Source organism: Lissotriton helveticus, chromosome 5_2, assembly GCF_964261635.1.
Source record: "Lissotriton helveticus chromosome 5_2, aLisHel1.1, whole genome shotgun sequence".
In the NCBI taxonomy this organism is placed as follows: Eukaryota; Metazoa; Chordata; class Amphibia; order Caudata; family Salamandridae; genus Lissotriton; species Lissotriton helveticus.
Genome location: NC_136066.1, coordinates 12,764,862 through 12,785,014, shown reverse-complemented (window position 1 = coordinate 12,785,014; position 20,153 = coordinate 12,764,862). Strand labels below are relative to the sequence as shown.

Sequence of the window (20,153 nt, the reverse complement as noted above, 5' to 3'; positions counted from 1 at the left end):
CCTTCTCTCTCTCTCTCTCTCTGTCTCTCTGTCTCTCGACTTCCCCCCCCCCCCCTCCCTCCCCCTCTGCCTCTTGGTGACAGCCTCAGGCTGCCCCCCCTTGCCCTCTCGTTGCCTCCTGTCTCGAGTCTCCTCCTGGTGGGCAGATGCCCCCCCCACCCCCGCCCCCCCCCACTGATGCCCTCTCCACCAATGGCTGTCCTTGCTGGCTGCTATGGGAGAACGCTGCTCCCGGCATGCTTTGCACCGTGGACCGCTATATAAAGAGGTAAAAATAGAGCGGGGAGAGGAGGCTGAAGACAGGAGGGCAGAGGAGGTGAGGGGGGGAGAGGGCACGGGGGGGTGAGGGGCATCTGAGGGGGGGGGGCTGAGGAGAGGAGGGGGGAGAGGGCACCTGAGGGGCATCTGAGGGGCGAGGGAGGACCACGGGGGAGTGGGGGGGCCTGAGGGTGAGAGATGGCATGGGGCGTGAGAAGGGACGTGAGGGGGCGAGAAGTCCCCAGAAGGGGGTCTGTGCCCCTGAACTCCCCCCCCCCCTGTGTGTCGGGAGGGGGGGGCAGGTCTACACCTGTCCTACTCCCTGCATACTCCAAAGGGGGGCTCTGTACCCCTGACCCCCCTCCAGGCTGCAGGGGGCCTGGTCGGTCTGTGCACCTGTCCTCCTCCTGAGTGTGAGTGCGGGTGTGTATGAGGCGGGGGGGGGGGGGGTCTGTGCACTTGTCCTCCTCCTGGGGGGTCTCCCTCGGGCGTGTGTGGGTGGTGTATGTTTGAGGGGGGGGGGGGGGTTCTTCACCCTTCCCTGTTTCTGTAGCGCAGTGGGTCTGTGCACCTGTCCTCCTCCTGAGTGTGAGTGCGGGTGTGTATGAGGCGGGGGGGGGGGGGGTCTGTGCACTTGTCCTCCTCCTGGGGGGGTCTCCCTCGGGCGTGTGTGGGTGGTGTATGTTTGAGGGGGGGGGGTTCTTCACCCTTCCCTGTTTCTGTAGCGCAGTGGGTCTGTGCACCTGTCCTACTCCTGAGTGTGTGTGCGGGTGTGTATGTGGGGGGGGGAGGAGGTGGTCCGTAGAGCCCCCCCGGGGGTCTCTGCACCTGCTGTGCTCTCGGGGGGCACTGGCTGAGCCACACGTCCCCTGTTTTAGGGTAGTGTCAGCCCACCCTCCTCGTGCACGCCCCTCCACCACCACCCCGCAGGCGCTTCCTGCCCGGGTATACATGTACAACCTCAGTGTGGGCGTCAGTGCCCCTCGCCAGGCGCCTGTCCATGCCACTGCCCAGTCCCATGCAAGCGCCCGTCCATGCCACTGCCCTGTCCTGTCCTATCCAAGCACCCGTCCGTGCCACTGCCCTGCCCTGTCCGGTCCAAGCGCCCGTCCGTGCCACTGCCCTGTCCTGTCCAATCCAAGCGCCCGTCCGTGCCACTGCCCTGTCGTGTCCTATCCAAGCACCCGTCCGTGCCACTGCCCTGTCCTGTCCTATCCAAGCGCCCGTCCGTGCCACTGCCCTGCCCTGTCCGGTCCAAGCGCCCGTCCGTGCCACTGCCTTGTCCTGTCCAATCCAAGCGCCCGTCCATGCCACTGCCCTGTCCTGTCCTATCCAAGCGCCCGTCCGTGCCACTGCCCTGCCCTGTCCGGTCCAAGCGCCCGTCCGTGCCACTGCCCTGTCCTGTCCAATCCAAGCGCCCGTCCGTGCCACTGCCCTGTCCTGTCCTATCCAAGCGCCCGTCCGTGCCACTGCCCTGCCCTGTCCAAGCGCCCGTCCGTGCCACTGCCCTGCCCTGTCCTGTCCAAGCGCCCTTCCGTGCCACTGCCCTGTCCTGTCCAAGCGCCCGTCCGTGCCACTGCCCTGTCCTGTCCAAGCGCCCGTCCGTGCCACTGCCCTGCCCTGTCCAAGCGCCCGTGCCGTGCCACTGCCCTGCCCTGTCCTATCCAAGCGCCCGTCCATGCCTCTGCCCTGTCCTGTCCAAGCGCCCGTCCGTGCCACTGCCCTGCCCTGTCCTGTCCAAGCGCCCGTCCATGCCTCTGCCCTGTCCTGTCCAAGCGCCCGTCAATGCCACTGCCCTGCCCTGTCCTATACAGGTGCCCGCCCATGCCACTGCCCTGCCCTGTCCTATCCAAGCGCCTGTCCATGCCACTGCCCTGCCCTGTCCTGTCCAAGCGCCCGTCCGTGCCACTGCCCTGCCCTGTCCTATCCAGGTGCCCGCCCATGCCACTGCCCTGTCCTGTCCAAGCGCCCGTCCGTGCCACTGCCCTGCCCTGTCCTGTCCAAGCGCCCGTCCATGCCTCTGCCCTGTCCTGTCCAAGCGCCCGTCCGTGCCACTGCCCTGTCCTATTCAAGCGCCGGTCCGTGCCACTGCCCTGCCCTGTCCTGTCCAAGCGCCCGTCCGTGCCACTGCCCTGTCCTGTCCAAGCGCCCGTCCATGCCTCTGCCCTGTCCTGTCCAATTATAATTTGGCAAACTGGACGAGTTTTATACTGAAGGCTTCGTGTCAAACTCTAGTCCTACTGAACCCCCTCTTACATTAGGTCCCCTGAGAGCTGATTCAGTTGTATCTGAAGTGGTCCTGAGGAAGGTTTTTCCACCGAAACGCGTCGACCCAGGGCCGGGGCTCATTGAAGTCTGGCTCTGAGGCCCGTCATTCTGGCAGAAGAGAACTGATAATATCTCTCTGTTTCTCGCTGTCTGAATTCTTTCCTTACCCCTAACAGATGTGGTGTCATAAATGTGTGAGGGTGAGTGAGTGAGTATGATTGGAATGGGTGTATGTAGTTGATCTAATTCAGGAGGACGTTTTACATATATATGTATAATTTGTAGGCAATAATCATGGTGATAAAAGAAATGTACCAATGATCATATGCATTTGAATTTTTGTGTAATGAAATGAATTTTTGACTTTGTACAAAATGATATAATGAAAAACATAAAAACAAAAGAAATTAAATGCTTTGCTAAAAAAATAAAATAAAACAAATGTTGGAATAATCTATATATGGATATTGGCATACTTTCAAAGTAAATTTGTTGGTCAATGAGGGAAATGATTATATAGATCTAGCCTAGCGCCTGTCAGTGCCACTGCCCTGTCCAGTCCTTTCTGTTTTCGACGCAGCGGCCCCGATGGACTGAATGTGAGTGCGCGGACGGGGGGGGGGGGGTCTGGGGGCCGGGGGGGGGGGTCAGCAGGGGGGCATGTGTGTCACATGGCACGCAAGCCACAAACAGGGGTGCAACAGGGTGTCAAAGTGGACACCCTGTCCCCCTTGGCAATTCGGTAATTTTACCGATTCTGAAATTACCGAATCGGTATTTGCCATTGAATCCTATGGGCTTCAAGACCCATAGGAATCAATAACAAATACCGATGCTGTAATTACAGAATCGGTAAATACGTAATCCTACCGATTCGGAATTTTTTACCGAAAAATTACCTACATTAGATTTACCGATTCATGATACCAAATCGGTAAAATTCGGTATTTATGAATCGGTTTTACCTACATCGGGCCCTCAGTGTCATTACTCCTGCCTCCCTCCCTCACTCACAGTCATCCCTCCGGCGTCCTTCCCTCACTCACAGTCATCACTCCGGCGTCCTTCCCTCACTCACAGTCATCACTCCAGCGTCCTTCCCTCACTCACAGTCATCACTCCGGCGTCCTTCCCTCACTCAGTGTCATGTAAATGTAGGTGTACTTATATAGCGCAAACCTGTCACCCAAAGGGCATCCTGGCGCTTGCTTAGGGAACCCGTCCTGGTATTCCCCTGTGAGAAACCCCGGCAGGGTGTCATCACTCCGGCGTCCTTCCCTCTCTCACAGTCTTCACTCCGGCGTCCTTCCCTCACTCACAGTCATCACTCCGGCGTCCTTCCCTCACTCATAGTCATCACTCTGGCGTCCTTCCCTCACTCAGTGTCATCACTCCGGCGTCCTTCCCTCACTCAGTGTCATCACTGTGGTGTCCTTCCCTCACTCGCAGTCATCACTCCAGCGTCCTTCCCTCACTCACAGTCATCACTCCGGCGTCCTTCCCTCGCTCAGTGTCATCACTCCGGCATCCTTCCCTCACTCAGTGTCATCACTCCGGCATCTTTCCCTCACTCGGTGTCATCACTCCGGCGTCCTTCCCTCACTCAGTGTCATCACTCCTGCATCCTTCCCTCACTCAGTGTCATAACTCCGGCGTCCTTCCCTCACTCAGTGTCATCACTCCGGTGTCCTTCCCTGTGAGAAGTTGGCCTGATAGGTGATGTTTCCAATTCTGGAACCACCTATTATCAGACCAAACAATCCCTTATGGTGTCTGGTTGTAAGTCAACCTTGTTAGACAAGCTATCCTAGGGGTAGCATGGACTAAGCAGCCTAAAGGCTTAACTTAAGAGGTCGTGTTAAGCGAGCTGTTTTACCACATACAATCCTGTAATATCAAATGAAAGGACACCACACAAGTATATATTATAAAAATATATGTATTTATTACTAAAAACAATCCCCAGTATTCTTTATGAATAAAGGGGCACAAGCGTTAAATCAAAAGCACTGTTTAAACATACAAGTTGCACAATTATGGATGAGGGCGGGTGGCCACTCAAACCATATACTAAACAAGTGGTATAAGAGATACCAATCGAACAGTGGTTAGGCCTAGGGCCTAGGGAATCGCTGGGAGCAGTCAGGACAAGCAATGCTGAAGTCGGGAGAGGCCCACGGGATTCGGGAGCAGTGCGGAAAGCGCACGCATGCACCAATGTTAACCAATGGTGCGTAAAAGTTGCAAAGTTACAGTTTAAGGACACTTCCGCTGAACCTAGAGGAACAAAACTTAAGACACAGACCCTAGAGGTGTGCACCAGTGTGGGAACACCGGTGGAGCAAAGTTACCTCACCCACAGGAAGCGGGTGCACAGGGTCGAAGTGGCGTCGGGTTTTGACACGCAGGCTCTTGGTGCTTGGAGCTGAAAGGGCTGCAGGCGGGGTGAAAGAGAAGTGTCCGGTGGAGTCCAAGGGTGGACTCGAGTTGAAAAGTACCTGAAAGCAGAGGGGACAGAGTCTGGGTCACTCAGCAGTGACCAGGGTGGAACCAGGACGGAACCAGGCAATGTTGGGCGCAATCAGGTGGTCGTCGAGGAGCTTCTCTCCGCTGTCACGTGGGCTCTGGGGCATCTGCGACGTCCAGGAGCGGGTCACGATCTGTCCCACAAGGGCTCTCACCGTCGGCGCAGTCGGCTTCAAGTTTGGAGCAAACAACACTTGGCAAAAGCAATCCACGCAAAACCGGGAGATTGCTTCTCACTCGAACCAGGAGGGTCAGAGTGGGGGCTCCTTTTCAGGGGAGCTGGTGCAGATCTGGAGCAACCAGATTCACAGGTTGAATTTCAAAGTTCGTCGGTACAAGGGCCACTAGCCGGCTGGCAAGTGACCGGGCCAACGCGTTGAGCCAAATGGAGCAGAAGGGCCCCACGCAGCACTCGTCGAGTGTGGAGGGCTGAACTTCGGTGCAAGAGTGGCTCAGGGTTGGGGCTTCTCAAACCCCGGTGTACATCTTCGAGGGTCACTCGTGGGCTGCACGGTCAGCGTCTCGTGGTCAATTCAAGATGGCGTGCCCCACGCTTCCGGTCGCCTCCACGGGTCTCAGCTCTGCAGGGACTGTGGATCGGGCTGTTGGAAGGCAGGCAAGCTTGATCTCGTCGATCTCTGTCGCTCGAGTTCCGGCGGGAACTGCGACAAAGCAGATGTCGATGGCTGGATGGTGCCTGTTTGCACAGGGTGGTCACTCCTTGACCACAAGGGAGATTCTTCGGGCTTCTACGTCGAGTAGGATGTCAAAGGGTCCAGAATTTCGTTTCTTATGTTTCTTCAGGATAATATGAAGTGCATTGGCACTGCTCCCAGTCTTATACTAATTTTGGGGGCTGGATTACCTGCTAGGTCCCCTCCTATGGGTGGTGTTGGACTCTGGCCCTTAGGGCAGGTTCACCCCTAGACTTTTTGCTTGAAATGGTGACCTGGAGATGGTGATTTTTGGATTCTGCGCACTTTCACTGTGTCCCAGTGGAAAGTGCGTGCGCACTCTGAGTGCATGTGCTGAGCTAGGCCTGCCCGCCCATAGGAATGCATGGGGAATGTATGTGTCCCTGGTAGTTCCTGATGCGTGGGGTGTACAGGCTTGAGTCTGGTATGTGTGAACTCGTGTGAGTGAATGCTGCGCAACGGTGTATGCAGCATGTATGTGTCTAGTAGCGAAGCGCCATTTCTAGACATGGCTGTACGTGTGCTGTGAGGGTGCTGGCGTGTGATTGGCTGGAGCTGGCTGGCATGCCAGGCTCCAGGAAGTCTGGATGGGTCTGCCCGGTGGTGAGTGGGAGATTAGCATGAGTGATGTGTGGGAGGAGTGTACCTGTGTCCTGGATGGGCTGGGTTTTCCCCACACAATGCTGGCTCCGCCCCCCTGTGGTGTGTCTAATGACCCAAGCCCTGCCAGTGAATAGAGAGGGTGGTTGAGGTAAACAGGGTACTCAAGAACCAGCTGCGACTGGTTCCGCCCCCACTCTACACCCTTGAACAAAGGAATGCACTGTATAAAAATGGGGCTGTGTCCCCACAGATGTTGTTCTCTTCCAGGATCCTGAGGGGGCTGCTGCTGCTGCTGGGCCAGAGGACCGCCACTTGGAGTGTCTCCCTGCCTGGAGACCCAGTGAGCTGGCTCTGGGCCCAGCCTTGCCCCCCCCCTGCCTTGCTGAAGGACCTTTGCTGGACTTTGTTGTCCTATAGCGCCTGGGGGTGCTGAATTGGATTGATAGCGCTTTCCTTTTCCCTCCTAGCGCTAAGAGCGCTTTATTTTGCATTTAGAGCTGAGGGAGCGCTTTGTTGGGCACCTAGCGCCTGAAGCGCTGTATTTGTTCGCCCCTAGCGCTTGGAAGCGCTTTATGGTGGGCTAGCGCTTGGGAGCGCGTTATCTTCACAGCCGGTGCCCACCCGGCATTGCCCCGCTCCTTGCCGCATTTTGCTGCGTCCATATCGCCGCCGCCGCCCGGCCGGAAGTCAGGCAGGCCGGGGGCGGGACGAGCGGGACAACAGGAAGCTGACGGGAGCCCACCCCGCGCTCCTGCACCAGAGGAGGAAGCCGGAAGCTGACTGCCGGGGCTCCCATGTGAAGGGAGAGCCCCGGGGAGAGCCAGAAGGAGACTGCCAGCGTCTTGTCCTCGGCGAGGCTCTCGAGGGTGAGAGAGCCCCGCCCGCGGCCCGGCAAGAAGGAGAGCCAAGCTCCGACCGAGGGAGAGCCCCAGAGTGCCGCCAGGAGGCAGTAGGAGGAGCCCGCAGCAGAGAGGACGTCCCGGCTGCCTCACAGAGCCCCTGCAGCAGGAGTCCAGAGAGAGCCAACAGCCGGTGAGTGTGGCCACAGAGAGGGAGAGAGGGGCACCGGGACACAGTGTCCGCGCCCCCTCCCCAGTAGCGCGCTCCCGTGCTCGCGGTGTGGAGCCTAGTGAAAGGCTCCCTGGGCATTGTTTGTACCTGAGTGCCCGAGCGGGACTCTGACGAAGTGGCCAGTTGGGCATTTCTGCTTCACAAGCCCCAGAGGCTCAGGGGGCATTTGCAAAGTTGAGTCCCCCGTGAGGGGCTCCACCAAGGCAGCATTTCGTGTGTAGAGCCCAGTGAGGCTCTGGAGGGCCACATTTATTTCTTAGGGCCTGGAGAGAGGCTCCAGGCGCCAAAGTCGTTTTGAAGAGCCCAGAGAGGCTCTTGAGCCCCCATTGTTGTTTAAGAGCCCAGAGAGGCTCCCCCATTGGCCCCACTGTTGTTCTTGAGCCCTGGCAGGCTCAAACATTGTTGCGCCAGTTGCCCAGCACTTTGTGGGTAACTGCTACGTTTAGGACCCTGACACTTTGGACACAGGGCGTCCTAGCCCCAACAAGGCCAGAGGGCCTAGGGACAGTCACAGGTGGTGACTTACGTGAGTTTGGCGCAATTGTTATTGTTTTTGCACCTCTGAATGAATGTTATGCATTGCATCATGTGTTTTCCTCTTACACCCCTACAGGTATTGTAATACATAGGTGGTTGTTTTCTCCCTAGTACAGGTGGTGCTAGTGAGATCCTGGTTACCAGTGATTACTGGTTGTGTGCTATTTTGTGCTATATTCTATGTACTAAGTACTATTTCTGAAAGTGCTACTTCTGATTCCTGACAGTGGTCCAGGTGGCCCTGTCTTGTAAATATCCCCTTGTAAATTCTGCCCGTGCCTCTGGCACATTGTAAAGTGTGTGTTTTATCTAATGTGTTTTGGTGTAATACAAAGGCTATTTTTATATAACCTTGTGTGGAGTTTCCTTTGTGGTGGGCCTTTGGTTGTTGTTGCTGGGGTGCGTGCGCAAATACTTAACCTACATCGCCTCCAAGTTTAGCCTTGCTGCTCGCGCCACGTTACCTAGAGGGTGAGTAGGGGTTATCTTGGCGTGTAACTCCCTTGCCCTGACTTGGGTGTGGTGGTCTCTGGCTGACTTTGGCGAAAGCCCTGGCCAGCCGGGGATCCCATTTCCAACATTGGCGGCAAGCGGCGGGATAAGGATTTGTGTTTGCCTTGTACCTTAGTAGCGGCTGGCTGCACCACAAAACTCTGCATTTTTAGATGACCACATTTTAAGGGGATTGTTTTTTTGGAAGTTTCATATTTTCTTCTCCTGAAGGTATCATTGTGCAATTGTGTCCAGTGCATTTGTTCCCCTGCCCCGCGCCCAGAGTCTGGTACCTGTGTCACTTGTGGTCAGGTTGAGAAGTCAGGGGTGGTAGAAACTGCCTTACTAGTCCGAGGGGGGGGTTGTGTGTGGATGAATGGTGTGTGGCACTAGGCAAATGAGTGTGAGTTCTCTGGGGTAGAGAGCTTGCTGATACCTTGTGAATTGTGTACTCCTGTGTTAGCTCAGACCCCTAGGTTCCCTGTGTGATCTCTTCTTTTAGAACGTCCGCCAGAATGGAGCCTGCTTTTGATTTCTGTGTTCTGTTTAGATACAGTATGGGAGAGTTGGTAAGGTTCTGTGAAGAGAGAGACATAGGGGTGGATGAGTTAGACACTCAGTCCGAACTTAGGAGCAGCCTGATCCTATGGCAAAAGTGTCAGTGGGACCTTGAGCGCAGTGAGGAAAGGGCCCGGGCTTCACACCAGGAGGGTGGTGGGTCTGTGGGGAGCCCTGAAGATTCAGAAGAGGAGGAAGAAAATGATAGCACAGGGACGCCAGCAGATAGTGAGGACCCCATAGATAGGGAGTCCCTTGCTGGGTCCAGCATAGGAGGCAGCGCCTCATCCCTTTCCCTGTCCCCAGAGGAGCTGGAAGATAGGAGGAGAGAAAGGGAGCACCAGCTGGCTTTAGAGAGGCTCAGGTTGGAGCATGCCCAGGCTATGGCACAGCTGGGCATTAGAAAGCAACAGCTAGAGACCGAGAGGGTCTTAGCGCAGGAAAGGATAGAGGAGGCTGAGAGGGCCTCCACCAGAGGCGAAGTAGCTCTGGAGGGTAGACTATCCCCTGCGCGCAGTGTTGAGTTTCTGGATCCCCCAGGGAGGGTTGGGTCCAGTGGTGGCAGCTATTTAGATTCCAGTGTAGGAAATCCCAGTCCCAGTTCCCCCAGTCTGGTACCTGTTTCCCAAGAGGAGGAGTATAGGTTGAAATTCAGGGGCAGTAGGAAGCTGCCTCACCAGTCGTGGGAGAAGTTTGAGGATGAATGTTGTGGAGCACTGTGGGCTTGGGTAGAGGTTCACACTGACTCTGATTTTGAAGTCTTGTTTGATCTTATAGTCAAAGAGCAGGTGCTCAGTGGTTGTTCGCCAGAGTTGCGCCAACACCTGTTGCAAGTTGGATTTACTGATACAGAGTTACTGGCAAGGGAAGCCGACCGCTGGGAAAGGGCCAGAGGTTCTCTAGAGTCATTGGTGAGTGACTCCAAAAGTAGTGGTTCAGGGATCTTCCAGCCCAGCGTGGTGGAGGAGGCTCAGTGTAGCCCAGCTAGGTCCCAGGATAGCGAGGAGGGTGTAGGGGCTCACTGCCTGGCTCAGTGGAGCAGGAGTGAGGGGGAGACCAAGGTTCCCCAGACGCCCGAAGCCCTGCCTCAGGACTTGGATGGTTTCTTGAGGGAACACCAGGTTGGGGACCTAGGCTGTCCTGTTAGTCCACTTGAGGAGGATCTCCTAGTGAGTAGAGGACCTGGAGTGTCTGTAACCAGAGCTCCTGTGGTTCTAGAGTCTGGCAGTACCGCTCCGGTAGGGAGGGTACAGGAGTCCAGAGTGAGGAGTGATTGGGGGAGTTCCCCAGTGGAAGGACCAGTGGGTCAGGGACTACCCAGTTGGGCTAGGTTCCCGTGTAGTGACCATGGTGACACCACTTCTGGTCTGGGGGATCGTCACGCACTGTCAGGTGGACAGAGGGCGGGAGATCTGCGCCAGACAGACAGTCACGCAACAGATGTGACATTTGTTAGCCTCAGGGGGATTGCGAGTGAATCCCCAGAAGTCCTGGAGTGCCAGGCAATTGTTCCACCGAAGGTTCTAGACCAGAGGTTGGGAGGCCAGGTTCAGGATCAGCCTGACCTGAAGGGTAGGACGACTGTAACCAGTGTCCTGACCGGTTCTTCTTCCAGAGGAACTTCTCCAGGTGGGAGAGGGCAGACCTCTGGAAGGGGGTGCAGAGGGTGGGAGAGCCCACCTCTGACCCCGGTGCAACCTGAGTGGATAAGTCCTGGGTTGGAATGGCGTTCTAGGGGTACCCCTCGCAGAGGGAGGAGGAACCCTAGGAGAAGAGGTAGGGGGAGGAGAGCCTTCCCCGAGACTCCTGGTCCGCCTGAGGTTGTAGGCCCTCGGCTGGAGTACCAGTGGCAGTCTAGTCCTGTCTTGCAGACAGGAAGAGTGGAAAATGGCTCCTATGTGCCAGGGGTTACTACCCCCCGCTCTGCGAATTGGCATGGACCCGTGGCACCTGGGTGGCCCAGGGCCTGGTCCTGGCCGCGGACAACTTGGGAGTACCAGTGGGGTAGCCCAGTTGGTCCAGACAGTGTGTTGAGAAGGAATCCCATGGGTTCACCGTGGCATAGAACAGGAGGGTGTCCCTGCAGTTGCGGGCCCGCGTCCGTGTTCTATCGCCCCAAGCAGGGAAGTCCATCACGGTGGTGATTGGTCTCCCCTGCGTTTTGGCTGGAAGGGGGTTATGTTGGACTCTGGCCCTTAGGGCAGGTTCACCCCTAGACTTTTTGCTTGAAATGGTGACCTGGAGATGGTGATTTTTGGATTCTGCGCACTTTCACTGTGTCCCAGTGGAAAGTGCGTGCGCACTCTGAGTGCATGTGCTGAGCTAGGCCTGCCCGCCCATAGGAATGCATGGGGAATGTATGTGTCCCTGGTAGTTCCTGATGCGTGGGGTGTACAGGCTTGAGTCTGGTATGTGTGAACTCGTGTGAGTGAATGCTGCGCAACGGTGTATGCAGCATGTATGTGTCTAGTAGCGAAGCGCCATTTCTAGACATGGCTGTACGTGTGCTGTGAGGGTGCTGGCGTGTGATTGGCTGGAGCTGGCTGGCATGCCAGGCTCCAGGAAGTCTGGATGGGTCTGCCCGGTGGTGAGTGGGAGATTAGCATGAGTGATGTGTGGGAGGAGTGTACCTGTGTCCTGGATGGGCTGGGTTTTCCCCACACAATGCTGGCTCCGCCCCCCTGTGGTGTGTCTAATGACCCAAGCCCTGCCAGTGAATAGAGAGGGTGGTTGAGGTAAACAGGGTACTCAAGAACCAGCTGCGACTGGTTCCGCCCCCACTCTACACCCTTGAACAAAGGAATGCACTGTATAAAAATGGGGCTGTGTCCCCACAGATGTTGTTCTCTTCCAGGATCCTGAGGGGGCTGCTGCTGCTGCTGGGCCAGAGGACCGCCACTTGGAGTGTCTCCCTGCCTGGAGACCCAGTGTGCTGGCTCTGGGCCCAGCCTTGCCCCCCCCCTGCCTTGCTGAAGGACCTTTGCTGGACTTTGTTGTCCTATAGCGCCTGGGGGTGCTGAATTGGATTGATAGCGCTTTCCTTTTCCCTCCTAGCGCTAAGAGCGCTTTATTTTGCATTTAGAGCTGAGGGAGCGCTTTGTTGGGCACCTAGCGCCTGAAGCGCTGTATTTGTTCGCCCCTAGCGCTTGGAAGCGCTTTATGGTGGGCTAGCGCTTGGGAGCGCGTTATCTTCACAGCCGGTGCCCACCCGGCATTGCCCCGCTCCTTGCCGCATTTTGCTGCGTCCATATCGCCGCCGCCGCCCGGCCGGAAGTCAGGCAGGCCGGGGGCGGGACGAGCGGGACAACAGGAAGCTGACGGGAGCCCACCCCGCGCTCCTGCACCAGAGGAGGAAGCCGGAAGCTGACTGCCGGGGCTCCCATGTGAAGGGAGAGCCCCGGGGAGAGCCAGAAGGAGACTGCCAGCGTCTTGTCCTCGGCGAGGCTCTCGAGGGTGAGAGAGCCCCGCCCGCGGCCCGGCAAGAAGGAGAGCCAAGCTCCGACCGAGGGAGAGCCCCAGAGTGCCGCCAGGAGGCAGTAGGAGGAGCCCGCAGCAGAGAGGACGTCCCGGCTGCCTCACAGAGCCCCTGCAGCAGGAGTCCAGAGAGAGCCAACAGCCGGTGAGTGTGGCCACAGAGAGGGAGAGAGGGGCACCGGGACACAGTGTCCGCGCCCCCTCCCCAGTAGCGCGCTCCCGTGCTCGCGGTGTGGAGCCTAGTGAAAGGCTCCCTGGGCATTGTTTGTACCTGAGTGCCCGAGCGGGACTCTGACGAAGTGGCCAGTTGGGCATTTCTGCTTCACAAGCCCCAGAGGCTCAGGGGGCATTTGCAAAGTTGAGTCCCCCGTGAGGGGCTCCACCAAGGCAGCATTTCGTGTGTAGAGCCCAGTGAGGCTCTGGAGGGCCACATTTATTTCTTAGGGCCTGGAGAGAGGCTCCAGGCGCCAAAGTCGTTTTGAAGAGCCCAGAGAGGCTCTTGAGCCCCCATTGTTGTTTAAGAGCCCAGAGAGGCTCCCCCATTGGCCCCACTGTTGTTCTTGAGCCCTGGCAGGCTCAAACATTGTTGCGCCAGTTGCCCAGCACTTTGTGGGTAACTGCTACGTTTAGGACCCTGACACTTTGGACACAGGGCGTCCTAGCCCCAACAAGGCCAGAGGGCCTAGGGACAGTCACAGGTGGTGACTTACGTGAGTTTGGCGCAATTGTTATTGTTTTTGCACCTCTGAATGAATGTTATGCATTGCATCATGTGTTTTCCTCTTACACCCCTACAGGTATTGTAATACATAGGTGGTTGTTTTCTCCCTAGTACAGGTGGTGCTAGTGAGATCCTGGTTACCAGTGATTACTGGTTGTGTGCTATTTTGTGCTATATTCTATGTACTAAGTACTATTTCTGAAAGTGCTACTTCTGATTCCTGACAGTGGTCCAGGTGGCCCTGTCTTGTAAATATCCCCTTGTAAATTCTGCCCGTGCCTCTGGCACATTGTAAAGTGTGTGTTTTATCTAATGTGTTTTGGTGTAATACAAAGGCTATTTTTATATAACCTTGTGTGGAGTTTCCTTTGTGGTGGGCCTTTGGTTGTTGTTGCTGGGGTGCGTGCGCAAATACTTAACCTACATCGCCTCCAAGTTTAGCCTTGCTGCTCGCGCCACGTTACCTAGAGGGTGAGTAGGGGTTATCTTGGCGTGTAACTCCCTTGCCCTGACTTGGGTGTGGTGGTCTCTGGCTGACTTTGGCGAAAGCCCTGGCCAGCCGGGGATCCCATTTCCAACAGGTGGGACCCAGGAAGTGGGTGGATACACCCCCTTCCTTTGATCCAGGCCGCCCTGGCACGAGGGCTGGAGTGCCCCAGAACCGGTTTGGCCGGATTATGCAAGGGGCAGCCTTGTGCGCCCCAGGCAGTGTCTGGTTTCTTTCAAACCTCCCTGCTACAATCCACTATCTCCTGTCTGGAGGGTGGTGACACCCCCCTGCGACAGGAAACCCTTTGTCCAGGCCCCATTTGGCTGAGTTTCGGTCAGCTGCAGGGGTCCAGACTCTTGTCTGTGGCAGAGGCATCCATTTTGTGGATCTAAGGTCCTTTTAGAAATTAACCGCATTTAAGTAAAGTAACATGTCTTACCCCTCTAGAGGGGTGGAATGCTATCCCCGTCGCCAGAACTGGCGAGGGGATAGTATTCCAAATCGTATGACACCTTACACGACATGTTTTGATAAAGCCAAACCAAAGTTGCTATATAACCGCGAGGATTATAAGGCACTTAAGAGTATATGGTATGGCATTATCCTGAAACAGCTTAGGGAGTTGTTCCCGACAGCTGCAGACAGGCTCAGCTCATGCTAGAGCTCCATCTCACATGAAACCACGCACTCTGCCTCCAGGATTGATGAGGCCTTCCATAGGAGTGGCTCACAGGTTTATATGTGTCCAGATATAGGTTTAGATATAGGTATACTATATCTAAGTAAGGGGTGATTACACCACCTTACCCCAGCTGAGTGATCAGCCAGTTGTGTCAATTTAAGAACCAGCCAGGGGTGGCAAAAGATATGCTGCAGCCCCTGGTAGGCCTTGGTGGCCCCTATGCCCTGGGCACCTATAGTGCATTATACAGGGGCTGACAAGGAGTCCATTTCCAATTGTGGTATGTGCCTATAGCACATGTATTAGTAATTTAGTGAGAGAACAGCAGGCTGGGGGTCTGATCAGCAGGCCCACAGCCTCAGTTGTCGAAAACCAGTGAAGCAAAAAGCAAAAATTTGGGGTGACCATAGGATAGCAGACCCTACTCTCCTACATTCCCTCAATCACAGTCATCACTCTGGCGTCCTTCCCTCACTCACAGTCATCTCTCCGGCGTCCTTCCCTCAGTCAGTGTCATCACTTCGGCATCCTTCCCTCACTCACAGTCATCACTTCGGCGTCCTTCCCTCACTCAGTGTCATCACTCCGGCGTCCATCCCTCACTTAGTGTCATCACTCCGGCATCCTTCCCTCACTCACAGTCATCACTCCGGCGTCCTTCCCTCACTCAGTGGCATCACTCCGGCATCCTTCCCTCAGTCACAGTCATCACTCCGTGTCCTTCCCTTACTCGGTGTCATCACTCCGGCGTCCTTCCCTCACTCACAGACATCACTCCGGCATCCTTCCCTCACTCAGTGTCATCACTCCGGCGTCCTTCCCTCACTCAGTGTCTTCACTCCGGCGTCCTTCCCTCACTCAGTGTCATCACTCTGGCGTTCTTCCCTCACTCAGTGTCATCACTCCGGCGTCCTTCCCTCACTCACAGTCATCACTCCGGCGTCCTTCCCTCACTCACAGACATCACTCCGGCGTCCTTCCCTCACTCACAGTCATCACTCCGGCGTCCTTCCTTCACTCAGTGTCATCACTCCGGCGTCCTTCCCTCACTCACAGTCATCACTCTGGCGTCCTTCCCTCACTCAGTGTCATCACTCCGGCGTCCTTCCCTCACTCAGTGTCATCACTCCGGTGTCCTTCCCTCACTCAGTGTCATCACTCCTGCCTCCCTCCCTCACTCAGTGTCATCACTCCGGCGTCCTTCCCTCACTCAGTGTCATCACTCCGGCGTCCTTCCCTCACTCACAGTCATCACTCTGGCGTCCTTCCCTCACTCAGTGTCATCACTCCGGCGTCCTTCCCTCACTCACTGTCATCACTCCGGCATCCTCCCCTCACTCAGTGTCATCACTCCGGCATCCATCCCTCACTCAGTGTCATCACTCCGGCGTCCTTCCCTCACTCAGTGTCATCACTCCGGTGTCCTTCCCTCACTCAGTGTCATCACTCCTGCCTCCCTCCCTCACTCAGTGTCATCACTCCGGCGTCCTTCCCTCACTCAGTGTCATCACTCTGGCGTCCTTCCCTCACTCACAGTCATCACTCCGGCGTCCTTCCCTCACTCAGTGTCATCACTCCGGCGTCCTTCCCTCACTCAGTGTCATCACTCTGGCGTCCTTCCCTCACTCACAGTCATCACTCCGGCGTCCTTCCCTCACTCAGTGTCATCACTCCGGCGTCCTTCCCTCACTCAGTGTCATCACTCTGGCGTCCTTCCCTCACTCACAGTCATCACTCTGGCGTCCTTCCCTCACTCACAGTCATCACTCCGGCGTCCTTCCCTCACTCAGTGTCATCACTCCGGCGTCTTTCCCTCACTCAGTGTCATCACTCCGGCGTCCTTCCCTCACTCACAGTCATCACTCCGGCGTCCTTCCCTCACTCAGTGTCATCACTCCGGCGTCTTTCCCTCACTCAGTGTCATCACTCCGGCGTCCTTCCCTCACTCACAGTCATCACTCCGGCGTCCTTCCCTCACTCAGTGTCATCACTCCGGTGTCCTTCCCTCACTCAGTGTCATCACTCCGGCGTCCTTCCCTCACTCACAGTCATCACTCCGGCGTCCTTCCCTCACTCACTCTGCAGCCCTCTGCCCAGGGGTGCCGCCCTCCCCCCCAGTGCTGATAGATTGATCGATGGGCAGCTGGTGTCGGTGGGTGCGGAGGGCACTTGGAAGTCCGACCTTATAAGGCCCAGGGCACGGGGGGAGGGGGGACATCTGACCTACACCCCCTCCTCCCAGGGCGAGGGCTATTTTGGGGTCGGTCTCGCACCCCTGGGGGTGGGTTCCTTGCTGCCGGGTGTAAGAAGCGCTGCGCAGGACAGGCCTCGAGGCGCTACTGCCCCGCCCCCTCCTCCGATGCGTAGTGAATGTCCCAGATCTTTCTGTGACGTCATTGGAGCGCCTCGAGTGCTGCTCTGCTGGTTTCATGGCGCTGCGCGCCTCTGGGGAATGCACGCGCTGTAAAAACGCGTAAATCAATGGAAGGGGAATGCGAGGCGTGCGCAGCACGCATGGAACGAGCTGTGTGCGCAATTACGCGAAATGTCAAAAAAATTACGCGCAGTTGCGCACGTTCCGTGCGTGTCATTCTATGATGTGTCTTGTTGAGTGACGCATGTCCCGGTGACAGCCCCTGAGCGGGGGGCTCTGCTGCCACCACGCCTTTGTGGTAACGTTTTACAGCGAATTTCGCATAATTACGCCAAGTGGAGTCATTTGGCGAATATCTCTTAAGAGTCGCAAAATCCAAGATTTGCTGTAAATTATGCCAGGACTAGTGGAGGCGCCGCCCCCCCCCTCCCCTCCAGAACAGGGGGGGGGGGTCCCCAGGCTCCTTGGCCCCTCCCAGGGCTCTTATTTTTTTAATTTTTTTTTATTTATGCGTTTTTATATAGCGCGGACTTTACCCGAAGGTGTCAGCGGTTTCACAGTAGGAACACAACTGATACAAGAGAACATTACAGTTGAACAAAATACAAAAGCAAAAGTTACATTACAAGAGGCAAAAGTGACAATAGTGAACCAACAAAATACAAGAGGAGCAAACGGTGCATTACAGGAGGAAAAAGTGACAAGTGTGCAGGTTACAAAAAGTGTAAAAGTACAAGTCGAGGTAAAATACCGCAATAAATGGCAAACGCTCCAACCACAAGAACGCACTGAGAAGGCACCTCCATAGTCATGGGGGGTAGAGATGTGTATAATGGAAGGGCCTTCCTTCAGGTAAAAGAGAAAAAGAGAGGGCGAGAATTAATTTTAAGCTCTGAATACTCCAGCCCCCCCTCCTCCAGAACACGTGGTGGGGGGGAGAGAGAGGGGGGGTCCCAGGCTTCTTGGCCTCGCCCAGGGCTCTGAATACTCCTTGAGACCCCCCCCCCCCCCCCCCCCCCCCCCAGCTGTCCCTCCGGTTATAAATAGACCGAGCTCTGCTGAGTGAGGAGCCCCAGCCAACTCTAAGGTCAGAGGTCACACTGGGGAGGGGGGGGGGGGGGGGGAGAATGACCTACTTTTTACAAACTATTTAGTTTCTGCTTCCAGAACTTTTCTGTTTGCCAGTTGGGGGGGGGGGGTGCGGTGTGGGGGGGTGTTTGAGGGTGAGGAGGGGGGGAGCCGTTGACCCGAAGCCTCATGGGGGCCGGGTGGGGGGGGGGGGGGGGGGGGATCACCGTTTAAGACCTTAAAACAGAAATGAGCCCACAGCTCTGACCTTGAGTGACGTCACCGGTGCTGCTCTAAAGCGCCCCGACCCCTTCGAGGCGCCTCAACGCTACAGAGCTGCAGGCAATGAAGAGCTCTGTCAGTTCGGTTCGGTTCAGTGAGCTTTATTCGATTATTAAAAACAATCATAAAAGCAGAGGCAAGGTTAGAAACATTCACAGTACTTTACAAGGTATGGCAACAATCAGGGTACAAATAATATCACACTCTTTCTGGCAGTAATTGATTTTAAGATATATACTGCAGTAAAAAAAAAGATATCCGTCTCATGTAGTAAAAAGAGCAGACTCATTTATTTATTTTATTTTATTTATTTAATAGCATAACAGCATTTACAGATAAAGTGCCATATTTTAAAAAAATGGTTTGAGAAGGCAATACGAAGGTGCAGAAATAAATCACAGATGAGGGAAAGTGCACAGTGCTCAGTGTAGTGACGCGTCACATGCACAGGGGGCAGTAGGGTATTTTTTAATACCTGGGATGCCACCAGGTGGTGAACAACGCCCAGTTCTGATTCTAGTGAGTACAAACCAGTGCCATGACCCCGTGACCTTTGTTAGGTATTGTTGAAAGCCTCAGTGTCCACAAGGAAAGCATGAAAGGTAAAGGCCATTGACTGCCCACTTGTACGCTTGCGGTCAGAGGCTATCTTCCTCATATAAGGGTGTTTCATTTCTCTCTTTGGGATTTCATGATATTTAAATTAACAAATATCCTTATATGTTGTTGCTACAAGCAAGCAATTTTTTTTGGATCAAGAAGAAATTGATCATTTTACAGGAATAAAAACCACCATAATATCAACAACAATGAAGTAAAATTTGATAAGAACATCATGTTCCAAATGAGAACAGAAACAGTTAAGAAGTAATAACAGTTCATTGCAATAAATACTCTTATACATATACTAAAATTAAGTCAATAAAAACTTCATACATTTCCGCCACGCATACAAAGATACTAGTTAGTGCAAATACAAGCCACCTGGTATTATCAGACGTAAATATCCTAATGCATCAGAGGGGGGAATGCAAGATAACATGCGACACACAGCGATGATCCATTTTTTCTGATAATCATTATATGCAGGACAGAAAAAGAGAAAATGTTCCTAATGCCTAAGTTGACCTTAGATTTAGCGGTGCATTCTCCAGCTTGTTAGATACCTCTACTGCCTTGGTCAGTTGGTCCCAGGCGCCTTCCTGTAACTCCATCTTCCTTCTGTTTTATTTGTTTCTTTATAGGCTGATCCCAGGTTGGTAACGGTTGACCTGTCCCTAGGTGTACTTGACAGCTTGCTTCAGCTGCAGCAAGGGTTGCGTGCTGGCTGGTCAACCACCCTTTCTTCTGCACTGACCTATTTACCGTAGGTACTGTGCAGAAAGTGAACACATTCGTCACCTGAATTGTTATTAATCCCACAGACCACTGTCATCTGTGGCCCCCGGGGGGGGGGGGGTGCTCAGGGGCATAAGGCCGTGGTGGTGGCAGGGGCAGTAAACCCCACTGGGGGGGGTGTATGGTGAGAGTGGACGCAATGATGGTGAGCAGGGGCGCGAGTGGACCCTCACTTCGGGGGGGGGCTGTGGGGGGACTCACACTCCCAGCCAGGGCTCTGGTCGCACACAGTGCAACAGTCTTTTTTTGGGGCCCGCCCCCATTTCCTCCGCCTCCATGGATTCCCTCACTACCACTCACCAACGATGCCCCTCCTCTCTATAGCACCTTCTGACAAACAGTTAATTTTTTTAAGCGCTGCTCATAGTTTACTCACTCAGTTCTGTGACCTGCATGGTCCACTTACTTTGCAGCAGGCACATTAACCCCTGCCTGTGTGGATGGCAGGAGTGCCCATGTGAGTGCACGGTGAGCAATGAGACTGTGTGAGAGTAGGGTAAGAGGAGTGACTGCAGGGTGAGTGAGGTGACCATATGAATTTGGGTGCGGATGTAAGTGCAAAGTGGGATGAATGAATGCATGTCAGTGATGGGCTTTTTTGAGTTTATTGCAGATTGAGCAGTGAGGGGGACAGGGGAGTGAAGTATCACATGAGT

The 20,153-nt window shown here is 55.1% G+C and overlaps 1 protein-coding gene across 2 annotated transcripts in view; it reads left to right on the top strand.

Moving 5' to 3' along the window:
- The first annotated feature begins 170 nt into the window (after positions 1–170).
- AK1 (adenylate kinase 1) overlaps positions 171–20,153 on the top strand; it is a 126,025-nt gene continuing 106,042 nt past the window's right edge. The window contains exon 1 of one of the 2 annotated variants that reach the window (XM_078646666.1): positions 171–268. In XM_078646666.1, the coding sequence (XP_078502792.1) occupies positions 215–268 (54 nt within the window). In that variant the 5' untranslated portion in view covers positions 171–214. Of the gene's footprint in view, positions 317–20,153 lie in introns of both variants that reach the window. The other variant, XM_078646668.1, reaches the window with a different exon arrangement.